Raw genomic sequence first — 19,011 nt, 5'->3', positions numbered from 1 at the left:
GTCTTCTGTCAGACAATGAACCGGCTCACACGGCCATTTCCAGCACCAACTTTGTTGCCCAGCGCAGTTTTGAACTACTGCAGCATCTACCCTATTCTTCTGACCTATCACCATCCAGTGCAAAATACCAGTACAAAATATCAGGCAAAAAGTGCAGACTGATCATAGATGGGAGAAATGTCTTACTATACAAGAGAATACATAGAAAAGGATTAAAGTTCTTGCGAAGTTTCACCTTTCTAGGACTATTATTTCTAGGTTAGGGTTTCTTTTTTTTTGATACACCCTTGTACGAGGGTACCAACATTTAAATGACTTGTGTGAGTGAGGTACCACTGGGAGTAGACAGTGCAAAATATCTATTTTATGACATGGAGCAAATATTCACTCATTCAGCCTTCATTCAATATTCAGGTCATGAAAGAAGCATGAGCAAGTTTCACTTATGCAGTTGCTCAAACAGTAATTACAGGCACCTCTGAAGCCAGGTGGGCAGGATCAGCAGTGCGTAGCACACGCTTCTTGATTAGACCAGGGTTCGAGCCCGCTATCACCAAATACAGAGGATGTGGAAAGGTCAGGAAATGACCACCGCACATCCCCAGAGCAATATGGCCGTAGTAGCTAATGCTCCTAAAAACCAAATAACAACAACAACAGTAATTACATTTCATGCACTGTTATGAAAAACTTCAAAAAGAGCTTTTAACCCTTTGTTTGAATTTATAAAACAGCAAGCATGTTGCCTCTTGTACACCACTCACTTTGCAGGTTAAAAAAGGGAAATAATTAAAAATTGTTCATTTTTTGATGGCATTTTAATTTTCAATCTTTTATGAACACAACTATGAAAAATCCATATATATATATATATATATATATATATATATATATATATTGGAAACATATTTTTAATTATTTTTTTAAATGCCCCATACTTACCCAGACAGGCTTTAGATAAAGTTTGTTTTAATGCCCACATTTGGGCAATATTTTTACTGTCAGCAAGCAAAACCTGAAAGAAAGAAAATTTGAAACACCTACACACCCTCAGTGCTTACTGTAGATGGGTTTCATGCAGACGCTTACTGTAGATATAAACAGCACTTTGAAACTATTGAAAATTTCCATTTGCTTGCTTCAGATCAAAGGTTATACTAATTTGCTTCTTGTACTGGATGCTAAATATACCACTAATTTTAAATTCTTATTTAGACCACTTGATAATTATATGCAAGAAATTACTTCAAAGTCAAAGTCTCACAAAAATTCTCCTTTTCTTTACTTCTTTTTTCATGGCCAAACTTCTTGAACAAAAAAAAAATTAATGATACAGATTCAAAGTCAAACCAATAAAGAAGAAATACTAAAATTCATACTAATGTCACTTTAACAAATATTTTTATTTCCAAATTTAAATCACTTTGGTATATTAACCCAGCAGTGGACACTGAGAAAATCTGTTAATAGCCAAAGCCCTATGGAAGTGGTGCTCATCAAGAGCTCACATGTCAGTGTCTTATTCCTGACCGTATTCCTGTCTTATTCAGTGTCTTACTGCAACACTATTAATGATCACAGTTCATGACACTACATTAATGATAACAGAAATGTGACATGAGTTGTAATCCACATCGCACTTGAAAAAAGATTTAACTGCTGCAATATGGGATTACTGACCTTCAGTACAATGCAGCATCCCTATCACTACTAAGTTGTTCAAATAACATTGCACAACAATAAAAAAATTTTCAATAAAAATATGGTGGACTGCAAATTTTTTAATGCTGATTTTGAAATGTGCAGTTTGTTTTTTCCTACATCCCCAGTTTTCAAAATATCTCATATTTTAATTTTTGTACTTAGATTTTGGCTCTATGCTATTGGACTGATGATTGAGATATTCTAAAGTCAGAAGAATTCTAGAGCTTGTTGTGGTAAGTTTATAGTATTCTTTCCCACACCCCACAGGCTTCCTGCAAGTTAGGCAGATATAAAAAGCAAAATTCACACACAGGTCAATCAGTGGGAGTTAAACATGTCAGATAATGCAGTTACATATTAGCAAACATGTTATTTTTATAGTTTTTGGAATCAGTTACGTTAAAAGAAGTGATTTTTCTTAAAAAAATTGTGCTTACACAATTAAATCTCACACAGTCTATAGCATCATCATCATCAGCCATTTTCAATCCACTGCAGGATGAAGGCCTCTCCAGCAACTTTCCAGTTCCTTCTGTTTTGAGCACTGGCCATCCATTTACTACCCACAAACTCATGAATTTCATCTATCCATCTCTGCCTTTGTCTTCCAGGTTTTCTTCTAGCTCCTCTTGGATACCATTCTGTTATTTTCTTAGTCCATCTGTCATTGTGTCTTCGAACTATGTGTCCTGCCCAAGACCATTTTAGTTCTTTAGTTTTGATAAGAATGTCCTTTACTTGAGTTTGCTGCCTAATCCATGTGTTTCTCTTCCTATCTAACAGTCTCATTCCCAATATAATTCTTTCCATTCTTTGCTGTGTAGTTCTCAGCTTCTCTTCCATTCTTCGCTGTGTAGTTCTCAGTTTCTCTTCCATTCTTTTGGTGAGTGCCCAAGTTTCACTTCCATAAGTCATGGTGGGGAGTATACATTGGTTCATTATTTTACGTTTCAGACAAACTGGGATATTGCTCTTCAGTATGTGACTATATTTCCTGAATGCTATCCATCCAAAATTTATTCTTCTCTTGACTTCCAGCCATTTATCATTATTACAGCTAATAACTTGTCCCAGATAAGTATATGACTCCACCTTTTCAATTACTGCTTCTTCAATCATTATTTCCCTTTCTGTGGCATACTTGTTCATCATTACTTTAGTTTTAGCCATATTCATCTTTAGTCCAAAATCCTTACTAACTGTGCATAACTGATTAAGATTTTCCTCTAATTCTTTGGGATCGTGGCTTATGACCACAATGTCATCTGCAAATTGTAAATGGTTTAGGTACTCTTCGTTCACATTGACTCCTTTCTGTGTACAGTCTAATCTTCTGAAAGCTTCCTCAAGGGCAGCAGTAAACAGCTTCGGAGATATTGTGTCTCCTTGTCGAACTCCTTTCTTGATTTTAAATTTCCTACTGTCTTTGTCTAGTCTAATAAAGGAGATAGCACTCTCATATATTTTCTTCAAAATCATAATATATGGGGTATCTATTCCTTGTCTTTCCAGTGCCCGAAACATTGCCTTATGCTGTGTGGAGTCAAATGCCTTTTCATAATCCACAAATGCCAGGCATAATGGTGTTTTATATTCATTTGCTTTCTCCATTAGCTGTGCTATTACGTGAAGGTGATCCATAGTTGAGAATCCTGTCCTAAAGCCAGCTTGCTCTTTCGGTTGATTCTCATCAAGTATTCTTTCTAATCTGTTAGTAATGACCCTTGTGAACAACTTGTAGATGTGGGATAACAAGCTAATTGGTCTATAATTTCCAATTTCTGATTTATCTCCTTTCTTATGCAGCAAAACTATGATTGTATTATTCCACTGCTTAGGCGTCACACCTTTTCAAATGCACTTTGTGAAGAGCCTTGCCAGTTTTTGTGTTATGTCTCTTCCTCCCACTTTTAACAACTCTACAGTAACTTCATCTTCCCCTGGGGCTTTCTGATTCTTCATTTTCTTCAATGCATGTTCTACCTCATCAGGAAGAATATCGGGTATGTCGTATGTGTTGCTACTTTGCAATCCATCTTCCCCACTGCTGGCATCATTCCCTTGCTCCTTGTATAATTCTCTATAGTAGTCTTCTGCTATTTGAATTATGCCTTCTCTGCTGTTTATAAGTACACCATCAATATTCTTCAGTTTCAGTATCATTTGTCTTTCTGTATTACTGCTCATGGCTGTTGATTTAAATCCTTTGTTTTCCCTTAATGCTTGTTCTACTTTTCTTGTGTTAAATCTTCTTATGTCCTCTCTGAGTCTCTTTCTAATGGCTTTACTTTGGCTGCAATTAGATGACCAGAACAAGAAGTCGGCTCCTCATTCAGGCTGCACTAATTGTGCTTCGCATCTCAGAAGCTGCTTAAAAAACAAATGTAAAGTATTACTGCATTCACTATCCCCACAATAGAGAATCTAACCAGTCATGTCAATGACAGCTATTTCCCCATAGTCCAAACTGTAGGCATAATGGGAAAAACAGAAGAAAAAAAAAAAAATCAAGTACAGTCAGTCCTTGTATAACACGTGTTTACACTACACGAATTCGATCATACACGATTTATAAATAGGGGAACGATATCTTATATCACACGAATCGAATTCGCTTATGCACGATTCGCCTTTGTGTTTACAAGAAATGGCAGTCGAACAGAACACGATAGGAATGAAGAGAAGATTCTGAAAATGTATTTATGTTTTTTATATCAGTGAAGGGGAAACACATTTCACCATAATAACATAAACACCAACACAATTCCAGCTATCGGTATAATCGCAAATGTGGCCCTTCAGGAGGAAGTAAGACACTTAGAACATACTCAACATGAACAAGAGGGTGAGCTCTTACAATTTGAGAGGCATTCTCTAAATGAAGAAACAGAACTTGGTCGACAAGAAGAACGTACATTGAGATCAGAACTCACTTTGGCCCGCTCTCAGCTGGCCAATTGTGAGACAGATCTACTACAATGTCGGCAGCGCATCCGTCTTCTTCTAGAGGAGATATCTGAGGAACGATGCCTGCAGACTCTTAGGGAAGAAAAGGAAAAGAAAGAATACGAGGAACAAGAAAGGCATTTGCAGGAACAAGTAGAAAGTATTCAGCAACAGGTGAAAGACAGGCTGAAAGAATCAGAATCTCAGAAAGTTTCTTTAGAAACACGTGGTGAGGAATTTAAAGCTTTAGAAGCGAGAATGGTAGACAAACAAAAGGAATTTGAGAAATTAATTAAAGAACTTAGAGAAGCCAATCTTCAGTCTCTTACATTTGAGAAAGGAATTTGAGAAATTTTATAACAGATTCCAAAGTTTATAACAGATTCCACTAGCAGAAACGCAACTGGAAGTTGTGTTTATTGTTTTGTGGTAGTAACCCCTAGAAATGTGCTTTAGTAAAATGTGAGGTGTTAATCTCTGCCTTTACGGTGTTGTTCATTCAGTTGCTACACGTGCGCAGCTTTGTTTATGTGTATCAATCTTGCCTCCTCGTTTTGTAATTGTGCTTTATTCCCTAAAAATGAGTAAAATACTTAAAAGGTGTGAAAAGGAAGCGTCCTGGTGAAGACACTGCAGATTCAGAGAGAAAAAGAAAAGCAATATCGATAAACAGAGGCGGACTGAGTCAAAAACTCTTACCCGGGAAAATTTATAGTGGCCTCATACTATGGTTTATGGCCAAAATCACACTGGCCTCCGGTAAGGCTTATGGCCAGTCCGCCTCTGTCGATAGAGAAAAAAATATGAAATTGTGAAACGCTTTGAGCGAAATGAAAGACCATGTGATATTGCACGTGCTACGGAACTAAATAAGGCAATGCCGAGAATTACAAAGAATGCAGAGAAAATAAAAACAACTCAAAGTGTAATTAAAATCCATTAGATTAAGACACAAAGAATTGGAAGAGATGGAACAGCTGTCATCTGTTTGGATAGAAAATCAAACAAAAAACAAGTTTGCTTACGACAGAAGCAAAAGCATTAGCAATATTTTATTATGTAACAGTCGTAATAAAATACTTATGTATTTTATTACGATTATTTATTGTGTTTGGTAATGTTTTGGTTAAAATGTGTGTTCAATCTTGGGTGGTCTGCACCTAACCCTATTTTTCCCATAGGGCCTGTTGTTTATATTGCATGATTTTGCATTGCACGAGGGTTTCTAGGAACACAACTATCGTGCTATATGAGGACTGACTGTATCTGAATATCTCATTGGCCATTAGACCAATGAATCACAAGGATAAACCAGCTGTTCCCCTGGTAGTTTGTCAGTCACCAGAAGAAGAAAACATAGGTAACCCAATGGAAACAGCCCACATGAGTTCTGAATCAGAATATGAACACCCAGATACAAACAAGCCTCATCTTATTACTCAAAGTGAATTAAATGACCTCTGCATGATTTGAATCTCTTCAAGGCACAGACAGAGCTTTCAGGATCTAAGCCAGAGGAATTGAATTTACTGGAAAAAAAAGATACAACTATACCAGTATTTCAGAATAAATTACAAAAAGAGCTTTCTTCATATTTGCTATGGAAGACTCACTTTGCTCTTTAATGATGTTGGTGGACTGCTTGATGCCCTTTGGAAGAGAAACCAGAAAAATGGAGGCTTTTCATCAACTCCGAAATTAAGTCTAAATGCTGTGCTACTCCACAATAAAAGCATCCACTCATGTCCACATGAAAGAATCATATAGAATGCAGAACTTCTCTTAGAAGAAGGTCATCTGTGGGAAATATCAGTTATTGGAATCCTTTTAGACCTACAACCTAGCTTTACAAAATAGTGTTGCTTTTTTGTACGAGACAGTCAAGCTGAAATCATCCATTGTGAAACTAACATTTAGCTCCCTCTCACGAATCTTGTACCGGGGAAAAAAAATGTCATCTATAAGTCACTAGATGATGAAACATATTTTTACCATTGCTTCATACAAAAAGTTAGGTCTATTAAGAATTTTGTAAAAACTATGGACAGGAAGGGAATTAACTTTCGATAGCTAAAACTAAAGTTTCTATGCATTAGTGATATCAAAATCAAAGAAGGTGCATTAGTCAGTCTGCACATCAGAAAGTTACTGAAAGATGAACATTTTGAAAATGTCAAATCCTTTGTAATTGGAAGTTTGTGAAATTTTTTGGGCAACAACAGAGCAGACAACTATAAAATTCAGACTGAGGATTTATTACAATCCTACCAAAGCCTCAGCTGCAATATGTCTTTAAATCATTTCCCCCACTCCCATTTAGACTTCTTCCCAGATAATCTCAGAAATACTGGTGATGAACACACTGAAAATTTTCATCAAGATATTACTACTATGGAGAAATGTTACCAAGGAAGGTGAAAGCCAAGTATATGCTAACAGACTACTGCTGGACACTGATCACAGAGACTCGTGATTATTACAAAAGAAAGAGCAAATGAACAACAAAAATTTACTATATTTTTATGCAGTTTATTGTAATACTTATTAAAAATTTATTCAACATTCCATTAAGCATAACCTGCATTATTCCCCTCTAAATCTGTGGCTTCAATCTGACCTTCAAAGTTAGATTCTGCTCAACAAAATTCATGAGATGTACTATCTTCCCAGGGGCAGACCTTAAAATCTGTTGTCCAGCGTAACTGCTGTAGACTGGGAGTGGGGAAGTGTTGGCACACCCTCTTTATTGGTCAGGACTATTCCCAAATGTGATTACTTTTTTCTTCCTTCAGATGAAAGAGCCAATTGACACAAATATCAATTCCTTACAGACTTCACCACAGACTACAATTTATCAAACTCCGTAAGAAATTCTCTGACAGCTTTATTTTCAAAGCTGTGAAAGAATCATTATATTCCATGAGAATGCTTGTTTATAGTGCTGCAATTGATCATCTGCTTCATAAATGGGAGAAGGGAATTTAATCATTATAGTGTATACTGAAAAAGGATAGATGCAGATATCGTGATATATCAATTTTATTGACTGCCTCTTCTTGTGGTGGTATACCAATCACATACAGGAAATTTCTAAGAATTTTAGCATTCACAAATTTATTTTAATTGATAAACAGATAAAAATAAGTTTCTTCACGTTAATATACAATATTTAAAAATATTGGGCACCAGACAAGCAGCATGCTTAAAAAAAGAAGAAGAAGAATACTGGGAGAGGGGGGGGGGGTGTCATAGCTTGTTTCTTTAATTTTGAAGAAAACTTCACTTTCAATTATAAATTTGGTTCACTCAGTCGGAGGCAACTGAAGACAGTAGACACGACGTCCTTAAGGTTGTCACAGACATTCTCTCAGATATGACAGATAAGCTGTACTTGCTACCTGGGAGTCTGAAACGCTGATGGAACTGATATTCGGGTGATATTCAAGTCAAATGGACCCAATTTTGGCGAAGTCCGGACGGTCTGTGACAGCCAAATCCTCTGCTTGAACCTTCACGATGGTGGGACTGTTAATAATCCTGGGTATAACCTCCATGCACAAGCACACTGTGGGTAACCACCCAGGTGTAACCAACGTAGGCAGGGGTCAAGGTGTGGTGCCCACACCACCACACCACATGGAAGAATGCCGCCCCTCTGTGTTACCTACCAGGCAATACTAGGTGGTAGATGACTCATCAACCGGTGCAATACCACCACTTTGCTTATTGGAGGCTTGAAGTGGTGGTTAGTTAGTTAGTTATTTGGTTTTTAGGAGCATTAGCAACTAAGGCCATATTGCTCCGGGAAATACGGTGGTCATTCTCTGACCTATCCTCATCCTCCGTATTTGGTGGTGACGAGCTCGAATCCCGGTCTAATCAAGAAGTGTGTGCTACGCACTGCTGCTCCTTCCCACCTGGCTATGGAGGCGCCTGAAGTGGTGGAACCCATGTTTAGTCTCCAGAGCTAAGTTCCAGTCAACCCTTCCCCATCTCTTCCATCATGCAGTATGATTGATGACTTTGAGGTTATGATGAACATCATGGCAAGATCCAATCTTCCTTACATTTCGAGGGTACAATTCTAAAATAGTGTTCGCAAGCCGGCCGCTAGTTTGTTAGTACACCAGACCAAACCTATTGGTAACTCTTTAGGAGGTTTCCAGATCAGGTAGTGTATAATCTTGCTACCTCGACTCTGCCAGATAGTGGAGGAAGACAGACTGGAGGAAGTCCGAGTAGTGTGTATGCGAAGAGCATTGCCAAGGTCACGTTATGTCAAGGATCTGGGGTATTCTTACCAAGTGGGAAATATCCAAAATGAAATATCCAAAAATTACATTACTTCGAAGAGCATGTCCCCCCACCGAGATTTAGAGCATTGTCGAGGTCACGCTATGTCAAGGATCTGGGTATTCTTACCAAGTGTACACCATTTCCAAAAATTTCATTACTTCGTAAAGCATGTCCCCCCCTCCCCCACTTTTTCTTACTATTGAATACACCACGAATTGTCAAAATAATAGAGTAAGCTTATCTGTGAAAAGATCTAAACCTCCCAAACACTTCCTAGTTCATTTCACAAATATATGTGGTCTCAATTCTAATCTCAACAATGTCCATTTCCACTTGCAGTCTGCCAAACTTCGTGTACTTTTTCTGACAAAATCTCAGTTATCGGTTGATTCAACTAACGCTCATCTCAGTTGCCCAAATTATTCACTGTATGATTCCTTTTGCCTAAAAGGTAGTACTTGTGCATATGTTCATTCCTATATTCCCTGTCAGAGATTTGGCACATTGAAATCTCCTCTTTTCGATCTTCTCTGGCTCAAAATCTCTCCACCTCATTGCGTCAAATTCATCTGTTGACTCTACCGTTCTCCCAACTCCACTTTCCTAATAGTGAGATAATTTTCCATGGTGATTTTAACGTTCACAACTCCAGCTGGCTTCCATTTTCTAGTCACACTGACCTAGCAGGTCAAGATGTTCAGGCTTTTGCAATTACTAATGATCTTTCCTAGATCATTCATATTCCTGCAAGAATACCGGACAATCCTAACTATAAAGCCAACACGCTTGATCTTTTTCTCACAAACAACCCTTTTAAGTACACGGTCAAAGTGAGTGGTCCTTTAGGCACCTCAGATCACTACTTGATGATTGTCTCTTCTCCAATGGAGCCTTTATCTCACGGCTGTTCCCAACCTTATACTGTTTGGCATTACAAGAATGCAAAATGGGATGACCTGAGAGATTTCTTTTCTTGTTTTCCTTGGTCAGATTACTGTTTCAAAACTTCTGATGTCAACGTTTGCTCAGATCGTGTCAGTAAAATTATTCTTGTAGGAATGGAATCCTTTATTCCACACTCCACTTTAAAATCTCTTCCTTTATCTAAACATTGGTTTTCCGATAAATGTGCTAAGGCTTTTCAAGAGAAGAACGTTGCATATCGTAATTGGCTTGTTTCCAATTCTTCAGTTTCATTTTCTGCCTACACTAACGCTTGCAACAATTGTAAAGCAGTTATTAATCAGTCCAAACTAGATTTTGAACACGCTAAGAATAGAAAACTTGCTTCTTGCCCTAATGGTAGCCGAGCATTCTGGTGTCTTGCCAAAGCTATTGGCCGAAACTTTTGCCCATTTCTGCTCACACCTCTGTCAAAACCAGATGGTTCTATTGTTACTTCAGCCAGGGATAAACTGACCCGCTAGCATCTCATTTTTCTTCCAACTCATGTATTAATGATCTCGGTAAAACACCCTACCCACCATTCCCAACACACTCCATTCAATGCCTCCTGTGGTCTTTTGTCAAAATGATGTCAGAAGGATTTTGACAGACCTGGAGCTTACTTAGCATCAAGATTCGTCAAAATCCTTCTGCTGATGGTATTTATCCACTCGTTCTCAAAACCTGTGCTCCTGAACTTACTCCTGTTATTTGCTGTCTTTTTACACTTTCTCATTCCAAAGGTGCTTTTCCTTCTGATTGGAAATTTTCTCATATCCAGCCAGTTCCTAAAAAGAGTGACACATCCCTCCCATCCAATTATCATCTCATTGCAATTACTTCTACTCTTTCTGAAGTAATGGAGAAATCAATTAACTGCCAACTCTTTAAACTACCTAAAAACCTTCCATCTGATCAACGATCACCAGTATGGATTCCATCAGTGTCGATCCACTGGTGATATTCTGGTTTATGTTACCCATTTATGGACAAATTCAATGGAAAGGTTTGGTGAAACACAAGTAGTTGCTCTTGAAATCTCAAAGGCTTTCGATCGTGTTTGGAATAAAGGTCTTCAAAACAAGCTTCCTTCTTATGGTTTGCCCACTGTTTTTTGTAATTGGTTATCCAGTTTTCTCTCTGATCACTCACTAAAGGAGATGGTAGATGGCTCTCTGCCTTCTAACGTCTCCACTAATGCTGGTGTCCCCCAAGGTTCAGTTCTTCTCCTCTCACTCTTTTCCTCTTGTATATTAATGATCGTCTTCCATCAACTGGAAATCCTATCCATAGTTTTGCGATGATAGCACATTGCATTCCACTTTCCATTTTGAGAAACCTTGCCCTGCTCAATCAGCTTCAAATTCACGAATATCTGCTACCAATTCCTGAAATGCCGATCTCCAGGTAATTCTCCAGTGGGGCAAAGATAACTTAGTTGATTTCCATCCTTCTAAAACTCAGTCTTGTCTTATGCCTTGCAAAAAGGATTCTTCTGCTCCCATGCTTATCTTTGGTGACACTCTAATTTCTAGGCAAAATGATATATCTCTTTTGGGGATTACTCTGACTTCTAATCTCTCTTGGCACAAGCACATTACAAGTATTGCTTCCTTCGCATCTGAAAAACTTGGTTTTCTCTTTTGCTCTCGGTGTTACTTTTCTTCCAAACAGCTGTTCACTCTGTAAAAATTGCAAATCTGCCTTACCATGGAATACTGTTCCCACATCTGGGGCAGTGTTCCCAAAACTTCTCTCAGGCTTCTAGATTCCATTCAGAAGAGGACAGTTTGGTTTATTAATGACTCATCTGTAATAGAGTCTCTCCACTCACTAGACATACTATTTCTGCTGCATGCCTTTCTACAGATACTTTCATGGACACTGATCTTCTGAATTGGCTTCTATAATTCCCGCTCTCTCTTTCAAAACAGTCCGAACATGTGCCGTCACCAGCCAACATTCATTTACTGTCCAACTTCAAACTCACAGAACCAACTTTTCATCTTCCTCATTTAATCATTCAACTGCTGTTTTCTGGAACAACCTTCCTTCATACGTATTTCCTGAAAATTACAGTCTACAGAAGTTCAAGTCTAATGTCAACAAATATCTTCTTTCGTCTTCTCAAACTCCAACCCAAGCATGGTACTAAGTACTATAGGTTCTAATACCTCTCATTGTTTCATAAAAAAATAAAAATAAAAAATGATATGGGTGTGCTCCAGCAGATTAAACAAAGGAGATTAATTTCATGTGCCTGGTAGAGAAAATTCTGTTAAAAATTTGTTTAAATTTAATTTCTAAACTTTTTAAATCTTATTTCAGTAAATTTTTATTTAAATTCTGCAATCCTTCTAAAGTTCAAAATTTACCTAAATAATGGTTGTTATAAGATCAACCTTCGATACAAAGTCGAAGGATATCATGACCTAGACAAAAATGCCAGCAGTAATTTCCAGGTTGAGTCATGAGTTTGTTGCTTGTGGCATGTATTCTAAGGTCTGTCTAGTAGACAAATCAAGCTCAAATGGTAATTCTTTTCTTTACACCCAATGTAAGCAGTGTACTAATCTCAAATTAAAACTTGGTGCATTACGAGAAGATTTTGAGTCACTGAGGAAACGGATGCTTGCCCTAAAAACAAGGGACTCAGGAATCTTGTGCCTGCCAAGTGATGAATCCCCAATTTGGGTGCCAGAAAAGAATAGTTAAATGCACACTGCTCTGGTTGAAGAAGATTTAATTTTATTGGAAGACTCTATTGTCAGGAAAAGTGGGTTAACATTTTTGTAAAAAAGATAGGTGGACCTGAACAAGGGTACGTTTGCCAACAGACTGTCAGATGGGAGGGGGGTATGGGTGTTTAATGGCACATAAGCTACACTGGCTATAGTGTGCCTTGGGTGGGGAAGTGTAAAGAGAGCATTATTATTCCCGTAGGGACTAACGATATTAAATGAACACGACCTGACCGTTTGTTGGCTAAATATAGGACCAGGCTGAAAAAATTCCACGAGTTAGGCCACTATGTGTATGTGTCTGCAATTCTGCACAGACACGATAGCAGTGATTATATGCTGAAAGCCTTGATCATTGCAAATACCCTGAGGGTTCAGGGAAACTGCTAATTAGGGAGAGAAGGGTAATTTAGACACGTGTTTATCTGATGATATTGGCAATTCTTGTTTGTTGCTGCAATAGCCTATGTTGGCAAGATGTTTGGAGGATGGCAATGTTTTAATGAGTGTAAACATAAAACTAGGGAAGCAAGCCTAAATAACTTCAAAAGGTGTGTCAGGGTAGTAACCTACAGAAGAATGGTCAGTCTTAACTGTGTCTACAGTAACGTCAGGAGTGTCACCGGTCTTACAGTACAGGAGCCATTGGTAGGAAGTGATCACACAGTTAGTTGGATGATGAAGAAAGACGTTGCAGTAGTTAAAAGTAAAGGAACAGGTTTTAATTTCAGAAAAGGGGACCATGACATTAATAAATGCCACTTGGTTTAAGATACTACCGTGTAGCATCTATTAATGGGCAAACTGCAGAGGGAGGACGAATACGTTAGAATTAGTCACAGACAGATTAAATGCAAATATATACCATGAAGGAAAAACAGCAGCAGGAGGATGGAAAGATGGATGAATACAGAGCCAGATAGTCTAATACAGCAGAAAAACACAGCATGGGAAAGTTATAGAGCAATGAAAACTACTGAAACCTACAAGAACTACAAGCTGATCTATAATAGTTCCACATATAAGGTTAAGGAGGCCAAAGCTGTGGATAAGAAAGCTCTGGCTAAGAAAGCAAAGAATGGGGACAAGGAGTTTATTATGTAAGTGAATACAAAGAAGAAAAAAGAATCAGATCAGACCATTTTTAATCGGTGCAGTAAAGTCTTAAATAACCCAGCTGATGTTATTGATAGATTGAACAGGTATTGAGCATTTGTCTTTATTGACGAAAGACCCTTCATGCTGAGGAGAGGCTATGTGAGTGAGGCAGAGCCATATGAAATTAGTAATTTTGAAATTACAGATGACATTTTATTAAAAAAAAAAACTTTTGAGCCTAAAGGCAAGTAAGGCTCCTAGGGCTGATGGCATTACCCAACAATTTTGAGAGCGGTAGCAAGAGAGAGACTGTGTTGAATCACTGAGGTTAATTATGAGGGCATTACTGGACTCAAAAGATATTCCCTTGAACTGGAGAAGTGCCAATGCCAATACATAAAGGTGGTTCTAAGTAATTACAGACCAGTTAGATTGACTTCAGTGGTAGGGAAAATCTTAGAGGCAATGAGTAAGAGTGCAATCCAGGTGCATTTAGATAGAAATGGCATGCGGAAAGACACGACCAACATAATTTTGTTAAGGGAAAATCATATTTAACTAACCTGATAAGCTACTTTTACACAGTTACTAATGAGTTGGATCTAGGGAATATTTTCAAAATAGTTTATTTGGATTTTAGCAAAGCATTTGACTCAGTCCCTCATCAGAGATTATTGTATATGCTGGAACACGTTAGGATTAAATTACTGGAAAGATTCTAAGATGGACTGCAGAGGTATAAGGCAGGGGGTTGTGATTAATGGATATCCTTCTGATTGGTGCAATGTTAGAAGTGGGGCCCCCAAGGATCAGTACTTGGACCTCTGTTGTTTCTGATTTTTACAAACGATACCGATGAAGGAATAAAGGATGTGATGCAAAAATTTGCAGTGACGTAAAGATTGAGATAGTCGTTAATGAGCGGTGCCAAGCAGAAAAATTCTTTCAGGATGACTTGAACAGGCTTAAAAAAAATGGTCAGAAAAGTGTCAGCCAAATGCAAGGTGCATTTCGGGAATAGCAACCTGAAAATAAATTATACACTTGGTGGGGTTGAATTAAAAACAATAAAGGAAGAAAGGGATCTGGGAGTTATGACATGGGTAGACAAAGTTTTCTGAGCAGTGTAAACAGGCAGCCAGGAAAGCCCATGGTGCCCTAACAATTATTTATCAAATATCCTGTAGAGATAGGGAGGTCATAATCCCACTGTATAAGGCAATTGTAGGACCGCATATAAAAAATATATTCAACTTCTTGAAAGGTTCCCAAAAGACAGGTAACTCACATGGTAAGATAAGCAAAAATGCAACTGTACAAGGAAAGATTTCAATTACATGGGCTACAGATCTTGGGAACTAGACATCTAAGAGGGGGACATTATTATGGTTTATAAGGCACAGAGAAGGGTTAGTAAAATGAATGACTGCAGGGTTTTTACTGTTATAAAGCATTCCAGAGCTAGGAGCAATATAAATTCAAATTACAGGGGAAGAGGTTTAGACTATATTGTTGGAGTTTTCTTTTAGCCAGCAAATCAGAGATTACTGGAAGCAGAGAGTTGAGGCTGACAGTTTGAATGAATTCAAAGGTGAACTGGATAGTTACCTATGTGAGGAGGGAAGTGCATTATTGGTTTTGTATTTTCTTATCTACTTTTTATTTATTTATATAATTTTTTTTTTTTTTTTTTTTGCCAGTGCAGAAAAAGTTTCTGGCTTTCTTGCACTACATGGCTGATACTAATACTAAGTTTTAAACAATTAAATAATATAATACATTATTTAAAAGCAGTAATTATAAAGTAAAAATTCACTTACACCAAAGCTACATACCCTAACTATAATCCTTTCTGAAGATTGAGCAACAATTGTATAACTTTGTTCACCAATGCGTGCACACAAACTCACAACAAGATAAAAGTATCTCTGATCAGGATTAGGTTTCCCTTTTTTGCGCATATTGTTAGAAGTAGTTTCACTAAAATGAAGTCTTCCAACTGTTAACTTTGTAACTTGATCAGGTGTCAAATCAACTCTAAATTATAAAATAGAAAAGGCCAATCAGTAATATATCAAATTCCATATTTTATACCATATTAGTATTTATCAACCAGTTTATCATAGACCAATATTATCAAATATTCTAGCACAGAGGTCAATTTTTGGAGAACTAAAATTTTTAAGTCAACTTTTATGCTGAGTAAAAAAATCCTATAATTAAATTAAAAACCCTGCTTTGAGTTTAATGACATGCATTAAGATCAATATATTTCAAATTTATTATATATATTTTTTCATATGAATATACATCGTTGCTCACCTTTATATACCAAAGAATTTGTTCATCTATTTCATCACACAAAAACATTTCACGGAATTCATTGGGAATTGTGTTTGGGTTTACTTTTCAAGTTCTTAAAAAGTAAACTTTTGAGGTTGTCAATTTCATTTAGAAAATAAATTCCCAATAAACAGAAAAAACAGAAATCAACTATTTTCAGTTTATTCATTATTTGTTTTTTCAAACAAATAACATTGTGAAGGTATTCACAATATGAGATATAACTTAAAACAATGCCGCCTTATAAAAATTCTGTTTATTCAGAAATGGCTGTGTATTAATGACGCTATTGCACTTAATATATACATAGTCTAAATTTGCTCGCAGCTTGAGGCTTTAGCCCTAAATGCATCTTAGTCTAAATACATCATATACCATCAGGCATCTCTCGTATTTTGGAGTTATACTTCATAACTGTTTTGCCATCATTGCATCACTTGGGTACCTATCCACCGAAAAAGGGCCAAATAGCCCTGAAACGGTGCCATCTGGTGGTGGTACCTCTCTGAGAATAAGTAACATTAGTCTTCTCCTTAGGTGAAGCGTTACTTATTCGAAGTAGTGCAATATCATGGCAACTCGTTGTGAAGGTATTCACAATATGAGATAACTTAAAACGATGCCCCTTATAAATATTCTGTTCATTCAGAAATGGCTGTGTATTAATGATGCTATTGCACTTAATATCATCATCACCATCATCAGCCATTTTCAATCCACTGCAGGATGAAGGCCTCTCCAGCAACTTTCCAGTTCCTTCTGTTTTGAGCACTGGCCATCCATTTACTACCCAAAAACTCATGAATTTCATCTATCCATCTCCGCCTTTGTCTTCCAGGTTTTCTTCTAACAGAATGGTACCTCTTGGGTACCATTCTGTTATTTTCTTAGTCCATCTGTCATCATGTCTTTGAGCTATGTGTCCTGACCAAGACCATTTTAGTTCTTTAGTTTTGATAAGAATGTCCTTTACTTCAGTTTGCTGCCTAATCCATATGTTTCTCTTCTTATCTAACAGTCTCATTCCGAATATAATTCGTCCATTCTTCGCTGTGTAGTTCTCGGCTTCTCTTCCATTCTTTTGGTGAGTGCCCAAGTTTCACTTCCATAAGTCATGGTGGGGAGTATACATTGATTCATTATTTTACGTTTCAGACAAACTGGGATATTGCTCTTCAGTATGTGACTATACTTCCTGAATGCTATCCATCCAAAATTTATTCTTCTCTTGACTTCGAGCCATTTATCATTATTACAGCTAATAACTTGTCCCAGATAAGTATATGACTCCACCTTTTCAATTACTGCTTCTTCAATCATTATTTCCCTTTCTGTGGCATACTTGTTCATCATTACTTTGTTTTAGCCATATTCATCTTTAGTCCAAAATCCTTACTAACTGTGCATAACTGATTAAGATTTTCCTCTAATTCTTTGGGATCGTGGCTTATGACCACAATGTCATCTGCAAATTGTAAATGGTTTAGGTACTCTTCGTTCACATTGACTCCTTTCTGTGTACAGTCTAATCTTCTGAAAGCTTCCTCAAGGGCAGCAGTAAACAGCTTCGGAGATATTGTGTCTCCTTGTCGAACTCCTTTCTTGATTTTAAATTTCCTACTGTCTTTGTCTGGTCTAATAAAAGAGGTAGCATTCTCATATATTTTCTTCAAAATCATAATATGTGGGGTATCTATGCCTTGTCTTTCCAGTGCTCGAAACATTGCCTTATGCTGTGTGGAGTCAAATGCCTTTTCATAATCCACAAATGCCAGGCATAATGGTGTTTTATATTCATTTGCTTTCTCCATTAGCTGTGATATTACGTGAAGATGATCCATAGTTGAGATTCCGGCCTTAAAGCCAGCTTGCTCTTTCGGTTGATTCTCATCAAGTATTCTTTCTAATCTGTTAGTAATGACCCTTGTGAACAACTTGTAGATGTGGGATAACAAGCTAATTGGTTTATAATTTCCAATTTCTGATTTATCTCCTTTCTTATGCAGCAAAACTATGATTGCATTATTCCACTGCTTAGGTGTCACACCTTTTCTAATGCACTTTGTGAAGAGCCTTGCCAGTTTTTGTGTTATGTCTCTTCCTCCCAATTTTAACAACTCTACAGTAACTTCATCTTCCCCCGGGGCTTTCTGATTCTTCATTTTCTTCAATGCATGTTCTAACTCATCAGGAAGAATATCAGGTATGTCGTATGTGTAGCTACTTTGCAATCCATCTTCCCTACTGCTGGCATCCTTCCCTCGCTCCTTGTATAATTCTCTATAGTAGTCTTCTGCTATTTAAATTATGCCTTCTCTGCTGTTTATAAGTACACCACCACTATTCTTCAGTTTCAGTATCATTTGTCTTTCTGTATTACTGCTGATTTAAATCCTTTGTTTTCCCATAATGCTTGTTCTACTTTTCTTGTGTTAAATCTTCTTATGTCCTCTCTGAGTCTCTTTCTAATGGCTTTGCATAACACAGTATACTCAATTTTCTCCCTCTCTTTTTTTTTGCTCTTCATTTGTCGTCTTCGGTTCATCATGACAAGTGTTTCTTGACTAATTTTTTCTTCTTTGGATTTCTTTTTCCCTATAGGTTTCTTGGGCTTTATCACTTTCAGAAAGTTGTAATATTCCTCATGGATATCTTGGTCCTGAGCAGTCTGCAGAAGCTCAAACTTGTTCTTAAAGTTTGAGCTTCTGCACACTGCAGCACTTAATATATACATAGTCAATAGCAATATGTTATTTTCACTCAATATCACTTCGTTATATGCAAACATTAATGTAGATTATACTTTAGATATTATTTGGGAGTTGTTGAGCAATGACTAAAATCTAAAAAATCATAACAAGCCCCCAACAAAAGTAATTTTCAATTTAATCAATCTTTTAATTGAGACCAATTACATCACTTTTAAAAATAAAGTCTA

At 37.2% G+C, this 19,011-nt stretch overlaps 1 protein-coding gene across 4 annotated transcripts in view; it reads right to left on the bottom strand.

Moving 5' to 3' along the window:
- The window catches only part of LOC150077296 (uncharacterized), a 702,167-nt gene that overhangs the window by 221,785 nt on the left and 461,371 nt on the right, over positions 1 to 19,011 (bottom strand). For 3 of the 4 annotated variants that reach the window (XM_090386557.1, XM_090386559.1, XM_090386561.1), the window contains exon 11: positions 15,551 to 15,767. In XM_090386557.1, the coding sequence (XP_090242683.1) occupies positions 15,551 to 15,767 (217 nt within the window). The remainder of the gene's footprint in view (positions 1 to 15,550; positions 15,768 to 19,011) is intronic. The other variant, XM_090386560.1, reaches the window with a different exon arrangement.

This window comes from Mastigoproctus giganteus, chromosome 12, assembly GCF_048544385.1.
Source record: "Mastigoproctus giganteus isolate SK-2022 chromosome 12, ASM4854438v1, whole genome shotgun sequence".
In the NCBI taxonomy this organism is placed as follows: domain Eukaryota; kingdom Metazoa; phylum Arthropoda; class Arachnida; order Uropygi; family Thelyphonidae; genus Mastigoproctus; species Mastigoproctus giganteus.
This window is presented reverse-complemented; position numbering and strand designations above follow the sequence as displayed.